Source organism: Watersipora subatra, chromosome 1 (genome assembly GCF_963576615.1).
Source record: "Watersipora subatra chromosome 1, tzWatSuba1.1, whole genome shotgun sequence".
Classification (NCBI taxonomy): Eukaryota; Metazoa; Bryozoa; class Gymnolaemata; order Cheilostomatida; family Watersiporidae; genus Watersipora; species Watersipora subatra.
The window spans coordinates 78,862,385-78,882,193 of NC_088708.1; the positions used below are offsets into that span (position 1 = coordinate 78,862,385).

At 38.2% G+C, this 19,809-nt stretch overlaps 1 protein-coding gene across 1 annotated transcript in view; it reads right to left on the bottom strand.

Annotated features, from left to right (window-relative positions):
• LOC137393945 (cytospin-A-like) overlaps positions 1-19,809 on the bottom strand; it is a 63,668-nt gene that overhangs the window by 39,360 nt on the left and 4,499 nt on the right. The window contains exons 2-5 of the mRNA XM_068080661.1: positions 14,529-14,666; positions 4,484-4,678; positions 3,093-3,349; positions 2,030-2,408 (exon numbers count right to left, since the gene is read on the bottom strand). Coding sequence (XP_067936762.1) covers positions 2,030-2,408; positions 3,093-3,349; positions 4,484-4,678; positions 14,529-14,663 — 966 coding nt within the window. The 5' untranslated portion in view covers positions 14,664-14,666. The remainder of the gene's footprint in view (positions 1-2,029; positions 2,409-3,092; positions 3,350-4,483; positions 4,679-14,528; positions 14,667-19,809) is intronic.

The following is a 19,809-nucleotide window of genomic DNA, read 5'->3' on the forward strand; positions in this document are numbered from 1 at the left end:
ACTTCGGGCTTTACTCACTACTGAGCTATATAGGAATATAGTAATATATATATATAGTAATATAATATATAGTAAAAGACTTAAATGTTTGACCAACACGTTGCTGAAGAACTAGGGAGACTGAAAATGCGAAAATGCACCAATAATTGTATTCGTGATGAGTATTAGCCTATCTTTACCAAAGTTCCTCAAAAGCCAAGGACCACAGATGATGCAGTAATAATGCTTTGCCTAGTTGAGAGGATAGTCAGCTGTGTAACTATAACAACAAAACTGCATTTGTCATTGACCTGCGTTACTGCGGTGAGCAAATGTGCAGACTAATTTCAGTAAAGTTGTCTGCCCCAGAACCATTTGAATAAAATGGGTAGAGTTAACCTCCTTCAAAAGTATGCCTATTGGAGCACGGATGTGGATTAGGAGCTGAATCCTACACAGGCATCTGGCAAGTCGCTCTGACTCAGACTGCAGACGGCTAAATCCATTTCTTGGCAGCAGAGGTGTCCTGCTGGGCCATCTGATATTGATATTTATTGATGTTCTGTTGACTGAGGTGAGAGGAGATGTTGAGGGAGATGCTGAAGGGAGATAGAGATGATCATAGGCAAGACAAAATGGCAAACTAATTGTATATGCGCAGTTGGTGCCAAGCCCATAAATTCCATGAGCTCTGCCTGTAGTGCTATGGAATGAGCCAGACAAGCAAAACAGGTTCTTCTGCTGGTAATCTCTAATCTCTAATGTGAAATAGATTTCCTCTGAGTATATTATGAAAGCCATCTTGTTTATGTTCTTCAGTTTAATATACCGTTGTTTGTTTGCTTCTATTTAAACATGTGACAGAAAGCCTCCCCTAGCCAGTCTGACATGACATACTCCAGCTATCTCATATGCGCTGTATATATACCACTGTAACTCCAGCTATCTCATATACACTGTATATATACCACTGTAACTCCAGCTATCTCATATACGCTGTATATATACCACTGTAACTCCAGCTATCTCATATGCACTGTATATATACCACTGCAACTCCAGCTATCTCATATACACTGTATATATACCACTGTAACTCCAGCTATCTCATATACACTGTATATATACCACTGTAACTCCAGCTATCTCATATACACTGTATATATACCACTGTAACTCCAGCTATCTCATATGCACTGTATATATACCACTGTAACTCCAGCCATCTCATCTATACTGTATATATACCACTGTAACTCCAGCTATCTCATATGCACTGTATATATACCACTGTAACTCCAGCTATCTCATATACACTGTATATACCACTGTCACACGGCCGCTCACGGATAAGTGAGATATATGCAGTGAGTCGCTGTGAGTACTGTGGGAGAAGAAAGCTTTTAATAGTGCTTTTGGAGCAAGCCACCTTCCGGGTCAACAAGGTACAAGCAAAACCAATGAAATAGGAAATCTGATGTCAATTGTGAGGCAGTTTGGTCAACAACGTTGGAGCATTTTTCTTAATAATCATGATTGAAAAAACTAAACTAGCATGGATGAGAAATGGAAACATGGATATTAAGTTATAATGAATAAAAACTAGCTAACGGACATTGACCTACAATGCGTAACAATTGCTATGAGAATAACTCTATGTTCCTCTAACAACACCACTTGTTGGACACAGATCAGAGGTTCATCTTTTCTATAATTAACCTAATGGGTGGCTCTTCCTTCCACACATGCCTTGCAAAAGCCTACCAACCACCCCTGACCCCTACCAACCACCTCTGACCCCTATCAACTACCCCTGACCTCTAACAACTATTCCTGACCCCTAACAACCACCCCTGACCTCTAACAACCACTCCTGGCCCCTAACAACCACTCCTGACCCTTACCAACCACTCCTGATCCCTAACAACCACTCCTGACCCTTACCAACCACTCCTGACCCCTAACAACCGCTCCTGACCCTTACCAACCGCTCCTGACCATCTGAAAGACACAAGGAGCATTGATTGTCGTAACTGGAGAAACTACAAACCTTATGCTTTTCTATCTCAGCTTTTCTGTTCTCGGTAATCTGTACAAGCTCAGAGATCCGTGCTTCTAGGGCCTTCTTCTCCTTCTCAAATATAGCCAGCAATTCCGCATTGTAGGCAAGAGCTGTAGAAGGGGTAGACGCTCTGTTCCTCATACTTGATCTAGGATCTCGGGAGCCATTGCTAACATTCTGCGAGCTCTGCGCCCTTCTGAGCACGCTCAGTGATTGCTTGCTGATATTCTGAATGCTTGAAGACTTCTTCATAGCGCATGGTGGAGAGGCAGAGCCACTGGCAGCCATTGAGGAGACTTGGACCCCTAGCTTTCTTGAGATATTCACAGGAAGTCTACTGGTAGAAGGCCTGGGTGGCCGCTCCTCTCTGCCGACAGAATGTTAATGAAAGAAAGATATTGACAACCTTTGCGCATCTATATATCAATCAATCTGATTTGATAGGCCATCATAAGCCAGGTGTATAATTCTATGCATATAATGCAGGGAATGAATAAAAGTTGCTGATTTATGAATGAACACAAATAGGACTCTTACAAGCAATGTTCACAGTCAGTCTCACACGGTGAAACCCTTACAATGTGTCCGTGCCAAAGGATGCGTGTGTGCCAAAGGATGTGTACATACCAAAGGATGTGCACATATGAAAGGATGTGTGCATACCAAAGGGTGTGTGCATATGAAAGGATGTGTGCATACCAAAGGATGTGTGCATATGAAAGTATGTGTGCATATGAAAGGATGTGTGCATATAAAAGGATGTGTGCATATGAAAGGATATGTGCATATGAAAGGATGTGTGCATATGAAAGGATGTGTGCATATGAAAGGATGTGTGCGTACCAAAGGATGTGTGCATATGAAAGGATGTGTGCGTACCAAAGGATGTGTGCGTACCAAAGGATGTGTGCATACAAAAAGTCTGCCTATAACTTGAAAATTTACATAAAACTATTAGAAATCATCTCCTCTATGTCAGCATGTACAGTATCTTACCTATCCTACCAGGATCTCTAAACCACGGCTAATAATTTACAGGTTTGCTACCCACCTTATTGTCTCCTGATTTTTGGCAAGGGAACTTTGCTTGTTCTTTTGGAGGGAGGAGGCTGTAGGACGACAAAGGTTATCTATACTGCTCGCCCTGCTGATAGACTGAGAACTGCTCTTCAAGTTTTGAACACTCGAAGCCTTCCTTAGAGGCGCTGCGGTGAGCGAGGTTACAGCTGCGGGTGGTGATTCAGCATTGCGTAAAGGCACTGATTTCACTATCTGCGTCTTACGAGGCTCGATATCGGCGAAGTTAACCTGCCGAGAACGAAACAGAGATGACAAGCTTTAATACACAGCCAAGGTCAGACAGGCAGAGCTAGACGAAGTTAATACACAGCCAAGGTCAGACAGGCAGAGCTAGACGATTTTAAAGCTAGAGTGGTAAGAGAATGGTCAAGTGTAGGCTGACTAGGCAGGTATAGTAGTGATAAACTCGAGTTGTGAAGAAATGCTCACACTCAACTATTGCGATGAAAAGAAGGGCCTATTCATAGCTTAACTAAAGAGCTTCACAGAAATATCATAATAGACTGCTCTAAATACTCATAAACAAGAGGGGATGAATCTATTGTTTAGAGTCATTATTGATAGTAGTCATTATTGCTCTTCATATTAATTTGATAGGGAATTTGCAAGACCAAATTGAATTGCGTATGAGCATGTGTACGAGCATGTGTACGAGCATGTGTACGAGCATGTGTACGAGCATGTGTACGAGCATGTGTACGGGCATGTGTACGAGCATGTGTACGAGCATGTGTACGAGCATGTGTACGGGCATGTGTACGAGCATGTGTACGAGCATGTGTACGAGCATGTGTACGAGCATGTGTACAAGCGATTACAGAGTGTCGAAGGATTACAGTAGTTGGTCACTATTGGACCAGCGACCTGACCTCCCTTATTATAGCTGATACTGTCCCCTCACTACAGACATCATAAATCAGAGAAACAGCACTGTCATGTTTGCCATGTCTGCTAAAACAATCTCCAAAAGCTAGCTATGATCCAGTCTGTCTCCCCAATTACTAGAGCTGAGAGCTGACACAACAGCATTGCATCGTCTCTTCTCAAACGTAGATACGTAAATTAATCCGCTAATGAGAAGCCACTCACAACATGTCAAGAGCTGACTGAGGGAGTGCTTGGGTATGGCATGACTAGGAATTGGTACAGCGCTCTCTCATCTATTGGCAACTTGGAGCGCTTTAGAAAGTCAAGATTGGGGACATTAACTAGTTATCATGGAATGATATATCGATAACTACAGTACATGACAAGACCGAGTCGCAGTTGTCTTCACCAGCTAAATTGAATCACACGCTCTAGGTTGAAATCTGCACCAGAACTCGCAGGCTCCTCACAGAGTCTCCGAAGCGCAGAACTTACCTGACGTTTACAGGATGCGCCGTTTATAGGCGCTGCTGGGTTCTTCACTGGAATGTATGACACTGGCTGGTTTGGGCCAACCCACGAGACCGGTCGAGGTGTACGAGCGTGAGTTGAGGCGTTAGCGCGTCTGCGCAGAGTACTTGCCAGGTTCTCGTGGCTCTTGCTAAGGTAGCTCTTGTTCAGCTTGTTATCCTGCAAGTTTCATACAGGAAGTTTGTGAACAGTAAGCGAGCAGTAGTCCTGGTTTGCTCTAGGTAAATATGTCCTACCATTCAACACCAACTCGCAGACCTTCTACCCAATGGCTATGTATAAATGGCAGCGACTGTACAGAAGCGCGAACTACTTGCTCTGCCGTAACCTAGCCGAGCATGAAAGAAACCAATAATCAGATCTTGTGAGTAGTTTGAGGGAGGAGAGAGAAAGCCAATCAAATGCCAAGTGTTTAGTATGCAATCGTAGCGATGGAGGGTATTGTTAATTAAGACTTTGTAGCCTTAGGCTTGTCACTCGCTAAGTGTTCGTTATTCATATATTTTAGGTGAACATCGACTCTGTGATCTGAATGTTTAACATATTACATTCGTTTGTACCGAGTGACTCGCTTTTCGGAGCTTACGCTAAACAATTCAACAATTGCATGGCTTCTAATATTCAATTCATGTCCTCAGCTCTCTCCTCTCAACTGCTATAGGTGATAACACCTGTAATAATAGTCCTGCAGAGCAATGAGACAATGAATGGGCAGTCGTATTCAGTGAATATTCATCTATTGTTTGCTAGGCAAGTGGTATTGTCTAGCATTATCTGTTGTAAACTGTAAATAAGTCTCAGGTGTCTATGAGGAGGGGTAGTCTCCAGGGTGGTGCTGGCTCACTCACACACCTCTCCAGTTCTCTACTAAAACCTAATATACTAACAAATCCTTGATTGTTCATGTTATAAACACTTTCCTGACTTCGACACAAGATACCGAAAAATCTCTATTTCATTGCCGCCTCTAGTAGAATGCTACAGTAGGGAAAGTGTTGAAAAATACAGTGCCACCCTTTAACTGAATGCCACCTCTAGTATATCACCACTTTGACCGTCATTATATTTTATCTTTAGTGATCAGTAGAAAATTATCCACAAAATGGTACACACTTAATGCTATGTTTCAATATTTTACTAAACTTAACTTTAATTTTGTCTTCATCTTAATTTTTTATTATCTGTTTCCGGCTTGGCATTTTTTGCCTCGCTTTCACTATAACTTTTAACACTTTTATCACTTATAACCTTTTCAAAACATTTTTCTAAATGATTCGACGCGAAAGACCGAGTGATGTCGTTCTCAAAAACGGCCTTCCCCCTGCATAGTTTATCACTTAGTGGCCATTGAGAAAAATTCTATGCTTACACCTCATAGGTCTCTCGTATCTCAAGGCAGAAATTTGCTCGACGTTTTGCATATACCGCAATTTTCTCACATTTTGGGGCACTCGTATTTCGAAGTATGGCTGTAATTATATCGGTCTAATATGCTTTACTCAAAGTAGTTCTTTGTTCAACTTAGTCTGATATTTCGATGCATATGAACCGTTTAGCAAAAATGCTGATGCCAACAGCATTAATGTCACCTTGCCCAAGGGCGAGTGCAAAGTATAAACGAGATTAGCTTTGATTCGCCTGTGAAAGGATTAAATTTATTTTCCCAAAATTCTGATCAGCTAGTCAAAAAATAGAGCGCCACCCTCTATTTGAGTGCCACCTTCTATTTGAGTGTCAGCTATAATAGAATGCTGCTATATGAGTTGAATAATTCAGCGCCACAGTGTTCAAATAAAGGTTCCATTTAGAGTATCTCCAACTGTCCGCCGAGTATGAACGGCAGTAATGCAGCTCTTACATCTACTATCGCTTATCAATATATTGCATATGTGTATATTTGTAGTAGATGCGTATTGTAACAGGTATGTACATCTGTAGCAACTGTGTACATCTGTAGCAGCTGTGTACATCTGCAGCAGCTGTGTGTATCTGTAGCAGCTGTGTACATGTGTAGCAGCTGTGTACATCAGTAGCAGCTGTGTGCATCTGTAGCAAGTTTTACATTTGTAGCAGGTCTGTACAAACTGCTGGGTGTACATGTACTTAAGATATGTACAGTCCAAATGACTTGGTCGAAATCAAACAATGTACTGAGGGACATCGCAGGAAATGGAATGCCACCTGTCATGTTCAGCTACCTTGCCATCTAGTATAACCTTATTCAACTCAAATATACAGACAAACCTCAGTTTACAAAGTTAAGACTTTCTTTGTATCCCAAAACCATTGTATGTCGAAGCAGATACCCTTATGCACCGCTACCCTTATGCACCGCTACCCTTATGCACCGCTACCCTTATGCACCGCTACCCTTATGCACCGCTACCCTTATGCACCGCTACCCTTATGCACCGCTACCCTTATGCACCGCTACCCTTATGCACCGCTACACTTATGCACCGCTACCCTTATGCACCGCTACCCTTATGCACCGCTACCCTTATGCACCGCTACCCTTATGCACCGCTACACTTATGCACTGCTACCCTTATGCACCGCTACCCTTATGCACCGCTACCCTTATGCACCGCTACCCTTATGCACCGCTACCCTTATGCGTTGCAGTTAGTAACCACTAAAGGATGAGTAAGAGACTAAACTTATAGAGGAATAAACATTACTAGAAAAGTTCCATTCTTACTTCGATTTTACGATAAAGAGAGGTGTGGCCGATGGTGTAGCCTAGGAGATCAAGGGGACAGGGTAGCTCGGGTGGTAGCTCGGGTGGTAGCTCGGGTGGTAGCTCGGGTAAACATTGCGATGGAGATACACGCATGGACTTTAAATTAAAACAACCTATTTCTACTTATTTTTAGTTGATTATATCTAGTTGATATTTTTGTTTTATTTGTAATCATCAGAGCCAGCATCTTCACTTCCACTTTAACACTTTCTTTTCTTCTCATTAATTTTTCCACAATAACTACAATAGGGTAACTACTAGATGGTATCAAAGATTATTTATAAAGACTTGATCCCTTAAAGAAGTTTGCTTGTTACTTTTTTATAATTTCTTACTTTCGTTCGCTATATCTTGAACAACAATCAGCCTTTCTGCCTTTCAGCTGTTTTATTCCAACATTAATGGATGGCTGAGTGGCAACCTAAATACCAGATCTCGGATAATCTACAGAGTTAGTAAAATCTTACTTAGAGTGGCGGCTTTTGTCCACACAATTGGTAATTTGGTAATTTGATAATTCACACCATAAATCTTGTATTTGCTGATTTTTACACCTTAGATGGATTTCTGTACATAAAATAAGTTTGAGAAAGTTGTTATTTTCGCAGCTTGCGAAAACACCAAAAAAGACTGCACAAATTTGTAGGTACTTCTCAAATTTAGTAACCAAAGCAGGATGTACTGAGAACCCACTATAAATCAGTTAGAAACAGTTTAAATAGATGCAATGCAATGGTAGCCGGCATGGGAATGTTTAAAATCCAGAAACATAAATCTCGCTGTAAACGTTAGCATTCCATAATGGCATTAATAGATGGTAAAGATGGAAGGAAGCAGACTTCTTGATGAAACCCACAAATGCCCCATCTATCTAAAGCTATAATCTGTGCCCCTATCTAAAGCTATAACCTGTGCCCCATCTATCTAAAGCTATAATCTGTGCCCCCTCTATCTAAAGCTATAACCTGTGCCCCCTCTATCTAAAGCTATAACTTGTGCCCCCTATCTAAAGCTACAACCTGTGCCCCCTCTATCTAAAGCTATAACCTGTGCCCCCTATCTAAAGCTTTAACCTGTGCCCCCTATCTAAAGCTATAAGCTGTGCCCCTATCTAAAGCTATAACCTGTGCCCCATCTATCTAAAGCTATAATCTGTGCCCCTATCTAAAGCTATAACCTGTGCCCCCTCTATCTAAAGCTATAACTTGTGCCCCCTATCTAAAGCTACAACCTGTGCCCCCTCTATCTAAAGCTATAACCTGTGCCCCCTATCTAAAGCTTTAACCTGTGCCCCCTATCTAAAGCTATAAGCTGTGCACCTGAATTAAAGGCTTCATGAAACTAATTTGATGAGGTGTTTACGAACAGAACGCTAGTGCAGTTTCTCAATGATCATCACCAGGTGTTAGCTATTCTCAATGCATAATTTTAAAATCAAATTTGGGAGTGCAAGTTGTCTTCCCTCAGACACAGGCGCAATCTTGGGTTGATGGCAGATTATGCAAAAAGCAAAAGTGTATTGTATAAAGCAACAATGATATCAGAATTGTAGTGAGCTTTACTATTAAGTTTGTAGCTAAATTTTCAAATAGCTAAATCTGTCTACTTATTTGGAATCTACACATCTCAATAGTCCATACAAAAACTTCCTCCTAAACGATTTTAAAAATGATTTTTCTGTTTTAGTACCCAACAGTTCTATGCTTATGCCATCAACTTCAAGGTATTTCAAGGTATTTCCAAACTGTGTGTATACTAAAATGCTGCAACATGGGTTTTTACTCTCTTTATTTAAAATATACGATTTACTTGCTGTACTACTCGGCAATGCCAGAGTAATAAGTCTTTGGTCAAAAGATTTATTTGTATTTAACATATAACAACATTGGCCATTCTAACTTTCAAACTACATATCATGAGAAATGTTTTGTGTAGTTGAAACAATTTGAGAAAATAAAAACAACTGTAAAGGTTTTCAAACTCTGTCAAACAACTGTAATTTTCAAACTTCAAATCCTGAGAAAAATGTTTTTTGCAGGTCAAATAAACTAAAAAAATAAAACAACTATAAAAGGGTTTAGATATAAATGAGATATAATTAGCAAGTAATGGCTAAATTAAGTAGGTTTTGCTATGATTACAATAAAAGATCATTTGGTAATGATACAATAAATACGAACTGAAAAAACAAAATAAAAAATCTGAATTTGTTGAATTAATAATAACAATTCTTGCATAGAAGTGTGTGTGTGTACAAAGAAGGTTACTGTTCCACCAGAAAATATTCATCAAAACGTTGGATACGACGATACTGGTACCTCTCGATAATGGTACCTCTTTATACTGGTACCTCTTGATACTGGTACCTCTCGATACTGGTACAAATGTAAAATGAGATATTGTACTGTCTTTGACTGAACGGAGAGACAATGTCGAGGCTCTTCCCACAGAGATAATATAATTGTCCGTGTGAGAATAATTGACCTTGACCCCAGATATAGTAATTGAACCTTACGAGAACTGTTTTTTAACAGGGGCATTGTAACGCGTGGGCGGATTGTTAAAATAATTAGCGTGCGCATACTGCTATACAGTAAATGATAACGTCTTAAATCATTACGCCTTTTATGACTCAGTGGTAAAGCGCCTGCATTTTAAACCTGTGTGACGATCTCCGTGAGTTCAAATCCATCAAAACGCATAATATAATTTCCAAGATTTTAATAGCTATAGCTGGACACACATATACACATACATACGATCAACTTTGAGAAATATATAGATTCACTCTGCTACAACGGTGTCCATAATTAGCACCAAAATGCACCAGCTGTGAAGAGGCATAGTACATTGTGTGGCTGTCGAAGCCAGTGTAAAGGTACAGCCACATGTAACGATTTTTTTGTTGACTCTAACCGAATTCACGAATAGAAAGGAAAACCCAGAATTATTCGGCTGAAATTCACAGAATTGTTAGAGCTGTGCATGCACACCGAAATTTTCGACAAAATGCTTTCAATTGGCTAAAAAATTATTAGCGAGCACGATTCTAGCAACTTTCGAGATTTATATACAGTAGTCCGAGGCACATAACGCGACACGCAAGAAAAATTCTAACGCAATTCGGCATACTAAATATGATGGAATTGACATGATTGCACTAAATATGGCAACTCTTTCTACAACGGAAATTTTGTTGCTAAACAAAAATTATTATTATTAAAAAAGAAACGATTTGTAGCCATAGAGTTGTAGCCATAGAGTTGTAGCCATAGAGTCGTAGCCATAGAGTTGTAACCATAGAGTTGTAGCCATAGAGTTGTAGCCATAGAGTCGTAGCCATAGAGTTGTAGCCATAGTGTCCGAATGATAAAAAACCAACAATATCGCAACGTAAGCAGTTGCATCGTATGTACTATGTTGAATTGCACAGGTACTTTTATTGTGTGTCGTAATTGTAATGTACCAATGTTTGTATTCTTTGATTATTCATGATCATCACACCTGTATGTCAGCTGATGCAACACATTATGTAAATCAACAGTTTTTACAAGCTAGTGCAGAAATGTTTCCTTGTTATGCTTTCAGTGTGGCAATCTATAATATTGTTTCTCTTATTGTGTGTCGTCTGATTCATTGCTAACTTGTTTGTGACAAAAATCTTTCAGTGAAATAAATTAGTCTAGTCTAGCACAGCAAACAGTCAAGAAGCTCCCTGTGCACTTCTAATGATAATTAACGTATAAATGAATACATTAAAGTAATACAATTCTCGGACTAAATAAATTGCGAAAGTTGCTAAAATCGTGCTCGTTAATCATTTGTTTAGCCAATTAAAAGCATTTTGTTGGCGATTTCGGTGTGCATGCACAGCGCTGACAATTCTGTGAACTTCGGCCAAATAATTTTGTGTTTTTCATTCATTTCGCGATTTCGGTCAGAACCAACAGAAAAATCGTTACTTGTGGCCGTACCTTTAACCTTGATCACGTACCACAAGCAAGGTGTGTATGAACTGCCTAATCAAATCGCATTGAGCCGTTATAGATACAGAGTCTGAATGAAGCGCACTGGAGATGAAGCAGATGGCGCTGCAAAACGCTAGTCCTAGCATCGGCCTTGCAAGGAATGCAAAGTACTCTGGAATCATCAGATGCAAGCGTAATTTTTGTTGTTGATATTTACTAAACTACAAATAATAATAGAAATAATGAAACTTGCAATGTAAATTGTATCCTTTTAGTGTTCATGTTTAATAATTGGGTTCGTTAAACAGTTGATACTCAGAATGGCATTGTATTATCTAAAAACATTCAAGTTTTATTACAGGTCCAAATACTTTGTTTCGACGCATTTCGGGTTTCATTATAAAACATACTCTCTCGTGATCAGCTAGCGGATCACGACAAGGGGCGGGCACAGATATCAAACACTCCTTACACATGCGAATACACGAGCATCATCCGCAGTGTCAACCAGGTATGCAATCATCTGTTAAAGTTGGGTACAAACGAGATGAATTAGACTAGGATATACATGTATGATCAATCATCTGTTAAAGTTGGGTACAAACGAGATGAATTAGACTAGGATATACATGTATGATCAATCATCTGTTAAAGTTGGGTACAAACGAGATGAACTAGACTAGGATATACATGTATGATCAATCATCTGTTAAAGTTTGGTACAAACGAGATGAATTAGACTAGGATATACATGTATGATCAATCATCTGTTAAAGTTGGGTACAAACGAGATGAATTAGACTAGGATATACATGTATGATCAATCATCTGTTAAAGTTGGGTACAAACGAGATGAACTAGACTAGGATATACATGTATGATCAATCATCTGTTAAAGTTTGGTACAAACGAGATGAATTAGACTAGGATATACATGTATTATCAATCATCTGTTAAAGTTGGGTACAAACGAGATGAACTAGACTAGGATATACATGTATGATCAATCATCTGTTAAAGTTGGGTACAAACGAGATGAACTAGACTAGGATATACATGTATGATCAATCATCTGTTAAAGTTTGGTACAAACGAGATGAACTAGACTAGGATATACATGTATGATCAATCATCTGTTAAAGTTGGGTACAAACGAGATGAATTAGACTAGGATATACATGTATGATCAATCATCTGTTAAAGTTGGGTACAAACGAGATGAATTAGACTAGGATATACATGTATGATCAATCATCTGTTAAAGTTGGGTACAAACGAGATGAACTAGACTAGGATATACATGTATGATCAATCGTCTGTTAAAGTTTGGTACAAACGAGAAGAACTAGACTAGGATATACATGTATGATCAATCATCTGTTAAAGTTGGGTACAAACGAGATGAATTAGACTAGGATATACATGTATGATCAATCATCTGTTAAAGTTGGGTACAAACGAGATGAATTAGACTAGGATATACATGTATGATCAATCATCTGTTAAAGTTGGGTACAAACGAGATGAATTAGACTAGGATATACATGTATGATCAATCATCTGTTAAAGTTTGGTGCAAACGAGATGAACTAGACTAGGATATACATGTATGATCAATCATCTGTTAAAGTTTGGTACAAACGAGATGAATTAGACTAGGATATACATGTATGATCAATCGTCTGTTAAAGTTGGGTACAAACGAGATGAACTAGACTAGGATATACATGTATGATCAATCATCTGTTAAAGTTTGGTACAAACGAGATGAACTAGACTAGGATATACATGTATGATCAATCATCTGTTAAAGTTGGGTACAAACGAGATGAATTAGACTAGGATATACATGTATGATCAATCATCTGTTAAAGTTGGGTACAAACGAGATGAATTAGACTAGGATATACATGTATGATCAATCATCTGTTAAAGTTGGGTACAAACGAGATGAACTAGACTAGGATATACATGTATGATCAATCGTCTGTTAAAGTTTGGTACAAACGAGAAGAACTAGACTAGGATATACATGTATGATCAATCATCTGTTAAAGTTGGGTACAAACGAGATGAATTAGACTAGGATATACATGTATGATCAATCATCTGTTAAAGTTGGGTACAAACGAGATGAATTAGACTAGGATATACATGTATGATCAATCATCTGTTAAAGTTGGGTACAAACGAGATGAATTAGACTAGGATATACATGTATGATCAATCATCTGTTAAAGTTTGGTGCAAACGAGATGAACTAGACTAGGATATACATGTATGATCAATCATCTGTTAAAGTTTGGTACAAACGAGATGAATTAGACTAGGATATACATGTATGATCAATCGTCTGTTAAAGTTTGGTACAAACGAGATGAACTAGACTAGGATATACATGTATGATCAATCATCTGTTAAAGTTTGGTACAAACGAGATGAACTAGACTAGGATATACATGTATGATCAATCATCTGTTAAAGTTGGGTACAAACGAGATGAATTAGACTAGGATATACATGTATGATCAATCATCTGTTAAAGTTGGGTACAAACGAGATGAACTAGACTAGGATATACATGTATGATCAATCATCTGTTAAAGTTGGGTACAAACGAGATGAATTAGACTAGGATATACATGTATGATCAATCATCTGTTAAAGTTTGGTACAAACGAGATGAACTAGACTAGGATATACATGTATGATCAATCATCTGTTAAAGTTGGGTACAAACGAGATGAATTAGACTAGGATATACATGTATGATCAATCATCTGTTAAAGTTTGGTACAAACGAGATGAACTAGACTAGGATATACATGTATGATCAATCGTCTGTTAAAGTTGGGTACAAACGAGATGAACTAGACTAGGATATACATGTATGATCAATCATCTGTTAAGGTTTGGTACAAACGAGATGAACTAGACTAGGATATACATGTATGATCAATCATCTGTTAAAGTTGGGTACAAACGAGATGAATTAGACTAGGATATACATGTATGATCAATCATCTGTTAAAGTTTGGTACAAACGAGATGAACTAGACTAGGATATACATGTATGATCAATCATCTGTTAAAGTTTGGTACAAACGAGATGAACTAGACTAGGATATACATGTATGATCAATCATCTGTTAAAGTTTGGTACAAACGAGATGAACTAGACTAGGACATACATGTATGATCAATAAAAACATCTTGAGCAAGTTGTTATGTAACAGGTGGGTGAAAACAAAGCCTTAAAAGTTTAATATCTGCAGAAAATTACATGCAGTAGACTTACCGAAAGAGATAAATGGTTATTCTCTTTTTTAGGCTTTCCTTTCTCTGGTTTCCCTCTTCTTACTGGAGAGCTTGACTTTGAGCTGTGTCCATTCAGACCACCTGCACTTACTGTATTCACCCTTGATTTCTTCATGTCCTGAGGGAGGTACCAAGGCTATATCATTTCATGCAAGCTAGGCTACCATATAGTTTGACACTGCGCCTTATGAAAGAAAAGTGAGATTGGAGAGAAGGAAGAGTACTGAAAAAGGGAACAGCATATATTCAAGAGCATACAGTAGGCTTCTCAAATCTTCACCCGCTGGGCTTCTGATAGCCAGCACTGATTGGTAGCATTTGAGTGGCAGCAATAATAGTGTCTCTGCGGGACAGCATACCGCCTTCCTAATGCCAATTCTTAATTAGTTTCCCATTCCAATCCGATTATAAAAATTTGAAGTCTCTATCAGAAAAAAACTGGGTCATATTTGTTGTAAAAAGCATGATAAGAAACGGGTCGAATGATAAATCGAGCGAAGCTTACAAAGCAGCATACAAGGTGAGCAACAACAAAGGCAGCCATCCATTGCTAAGAGTAAATTGACCTACAACATGAACTGCAAATAAACAAGCATGCAAGCGGGTTTGTAACAGTCATCAATAGCCACAGCTCTTGACAGCTAGAATATTGGTAGAACTGGACAACCACTACTTTTGACAACTAGTATATTGGTAGGAGTGGACAACCACTACTCTTGACAACTAGTATATTGGTAGGAGTGGACAACCACTACTCTTGACAGCTAGTATATTGGTAAGGTGGATAACCACTACTCTTGACAGCTAGTATATCGGTAGAAGTGGGCAACCACTACTCTTGACAGCTAGTATATTGGTAGAAATGGGCAACCACTACTCTTGACAGCTAGTATATTGGTAGAAGTGGGCGACCACTACTCTTGACAGCTAGTATATTGGTAGAAGTGGGCAACCACTACTCTTGACAGCTAGTGTATTTGGTAGAAGTGGGCAACCACGACTCTTGACATTTAGTATATTGACCAGTAAGAGTGGATAACCTCTATTCGTGACAGCTAGTTTATTTGTAAGAGTGGACAACCCCTACTCTTGACATCTAGCATGTTGGTAAGGGTGGACAGCCACTATTCTTGGCAGCTAGTATATTGGTAAGGAGTGGGCAGCCACCACTCTTGGTACGGCTCAACAGCCAATCAAACAAATGCCAACTGCTGACTTTAGCATCAATTGGAATGAGCAAAATTAATACGATTTACAATAATTATAATGCAGAAACAATGATTTACTTGAAAACTTTATAAAACTGTAAAGTTGCTCACTGATTACACTAAAGCAGTGATATATACAACCTAACGTTAGTTGAGTTGTATATATCACTGATTACACTAAAGAAGTGATATATACAACCTAACGTTAGTTGAGTTGTACATATCACTGATTACACTAAAGCAGTGATATATACACCCTAACGTTAGTTGAGTTGTATATATCACTGATTACACTAAAGCAGTGATATATACAACCTAACGTTAGTTGAGTTGTATATATCACTGATTACACTAAAGCAGTGATATATACAACCTAACGTTAGTTGAGTTGTGCAGCTATTGCAATGATTCCTTACTGAAGACAAATCCAAATTCATCAAACATTCCAGTGCGTATCATGGTGGGATTAACGTAAACTAATATATAGTGTTGAGCAATAGCGAATGCATGCGAGCATGCCTGCTTTAACCAACCTGCCATACTCAAAAGGAATCTTATTTTTATCCAGATTCTGGTAGAAAACCCTAAAATCAAGCAATAGAGCTTTGGTGATGAACAAGATGAACTAACAATGAAGTGTGAAACTACGTATTTGAAACATATGTACTAACAAACATGTACAATTGGTCCTAGCGTAAGCTTAGTGTAAGCCCGCATGTTAGTCAAGGGGAAATCGGCTAGATAGTTATGTAGCTCAGGCGGACAACAAAAACATCAGCTTTGTAACGGTGTCAAAAAGTACGAGTTGCACCACTCATCTTCCTTTTAGTTACTGCTCAGCTTTTACACGGGAGTTCAAAGAGGTCATTCCTCCGAGATTTGCTTTGGACATACACTGGAGCAAATATTATAATAGAATGTAGTTCAACTAATTTGTTAGCCAAAAAACCTAACGGAAAATATTTCAGGTGGTTACCTATAGCATATACAACTCGTATGCGCACAAGGTCGAATTACACATAAAAACCCAAAGTGTAGACTAGAAATTCCCCTGTCATACAGCCCACGACCAAAGTGATATTGGAAAAAAAGGGTACTGATAGTTGAGAAATGCAATATTAGCAGTCAAATGGCACTGCAGTGCAATAGGGTAGCTGCAAAGGTAGCTGTAATGTACTAGGTGTTATTTAGCCTGTCTTGACAAACTGTTGTTTTTGCAGAGTTGTCCCCCCGTCGAGCGGGCGAGCGACATAACAGCTTGTCACAAGACGTACTGCAACTGATGCATCAGCTGCACTGAAAGGGAGTTGTTCTCTTCCGTTTATGCGGTTTGGCTGCAATGTTATGGCGGTCGCTTCATTGGTAATTTTAACGGATTTCGCGCAAAAATTTATGTAGAAAAAAATAAGATTACAACGTTTTACCAAAGACCAGTCTCTGTTGTAAACTTTAGTAGAACTTAACAATAAAATAAATTGAAAATAAAATCCATAAGAACAAATAAAACTGACTGATACGAAAATAGAATTAAAACTGACTGAGCACACATATAACGACATGTTTAGTCGCTGTTGTTGCCTAAGTTCTCAAGTTCTACTAAAGTTTACCGCCAAGACTGGTCGCTGGTTAAACGTTGTAATCTTATTTTTATCTACATAAATTTTTGTGCCAATTCGTTATGATTACCAATGGAGCGACCGGCAACATCGCAACCAAGCCGCATAGACGGAAGAGAACAACTCCCAATAAGTGCAGCTGATGCATCAGGTTCAGTACGTTTTGTGACAAGCTGTTGTAATGCTCGCCCGCTCGACAGGGGACAACTCCGCAAAAACAACAGTTAGTCAAGACAGGCTAGGTGTTATTATGTACAACAAACAGCAATAATGAAAGGAAAAGATTATATGTTTATATCTTCCACCTGCAATAGGAGAAATGCAATATTAGAAGTAAAATGCACTGATATTATTAGAATAACCAATATTATTAACATAGTAATACAGTAATAATAGAAAACCAATGCACAATTTTGTTTACATTTCAAAAAGTCATAGCAACCAATATCAAGCAGTTGTGATATTTATCTAGATTTTTAGAAAATTTGTTTAACAAAATTGTTTAGAAAAAATAATCACAGTAACATATTGCCCAACATCAGTCACTATATACTTTGATCTTTTAAATTCAAATGACTATTCTTATAATTAAATCTTATAAAATCAAATAATTATTCTTATAATTAAACATCATAATAATCTTATAAGAATCGTTAGAAAAATATCATTGTCATTTCCTTTACTTTCACTACTTTGGACGTCAGTTGGAATACTAAAGTACTCATTATATAACTGTTTAAAATGTCAGTTACTTTGAAATCGGCAAAAGATAAACGATTACTTTTCAGTACTTCTATGTTAGTTACAGAAACCTTCGGCAATTCGACAATGCTATAGACTGGTGAAATGCGCACGTTTTTTTCGTGAAATGCGCACGACTTAATTGTTCTACTCTCTGTCTCACAGTCTTCTCGGCGTATCGTTGGCCAGTCTTAATTTTGATTAAAAAAGGCTTGTCAAAGTTTTAATAGCGATTTTAGGCCAAATTAATCTGTCTATTTATGTATAATCCGATCAGATGGGTAAGGTTTAGGATATTGTCTACAAATTTCAAAGACTTGGTAACATATTTAAATAGGTTTATATGTGTTTTGTATCGTTATTATACTTGAACAACTCCATTGAAAAATGGTTAAATTTGTTGATGAGATTTCGGTACAAGGGTTTGCGACAGCCATTGATGAATAGTTTTTGTGAGTTGTGTGCACATATACATTTATCAGAAAGCTCCCGAACAATCGCTTCGCTCGTGTTTGGTCGTGGGATAATTAATAAAGGGACATTGTCATCAATACTTTACAGCAATACATAGCGTTGGAGGTAGGGGTGGTCATAGAGACACCCAACATAAATTATTCTAAATTAGACTAGGTTAAGCACAAAATAACTCGGTTTGCATCTTTGATGATTCTGGTGTATTTTGTACATTTTCAATTATACCAATTACAAAACTGTGTTGATTCGAGCAGTTTCAAACCTTGTGTGCTGGAAACTGCTCGAAATGTAGAATCCAACATTCACTCAAATATTACATGATACAGAGTATGGTAGTAAGTTCACATGTTGAGGTGATCACTAGCAGAATCTTGACTGTAAGATACTACTGTGACCAATAATTCTGAGTTTCAGAGATTTACTTTTATAGGCCCAAAGTAAACTAATCCCACGACCAAACACGAGCGAAACGATTGTTTGGGAGATTTATGATAAATGCATGTGCACACAACTCCCGAAAAATTATCCGCTAACGGCTGTGACCAAACTCTTGTACCGAAATCTCTTCAACAAACTTAACCATTTTTGTGTAGAGTCGTTTAAGTATAATAATGATACAAAACACATATAAACCTATTTCAATATGTTACCAAGTCTTTGAAAAGTGTTTCCAATATCTTACAACTAACCCATCTGATCGGATTATACATAAATAGACAGATTAATTTGACCTAAAATCGAAATAAAAACTTGACAAGGCTATTTTAATCAAAATTAAGACCGGCCAACACAACGCCGATAAGGCCGTGTGACAGAGAGTAGAACCATTGTCGTGCGCATTTCACGAGAAAAAACGTGCACATTTCACTAGTCTATGATATTGTCCAATTGTTGAAAGTTTTATGTAATTAACGTAGAAGTATTGAAAAGTAATCGTTTCTCTTTTGTCGATTCTACTGGACTCTAACATTTTGGACACTTATAATGAGTACTCTGGTATTCCAACTGATGTCCAAAGCAGTGAAAGGAAATGACGATGATATTTTTCAAACGATTCTTTTTCTATTTTAACGATTTTTAACGATACAATATATAATTAACGTAGAACTACTGAAAAGTAATCGTTTCTTTTTGCCGGCTCCACAAGACTCTGACATTTTGGACATTTATAATGAGTACTTTAGTATTCCAACCGATGTCCAAAGCAGTGAAAGTAAAGGAA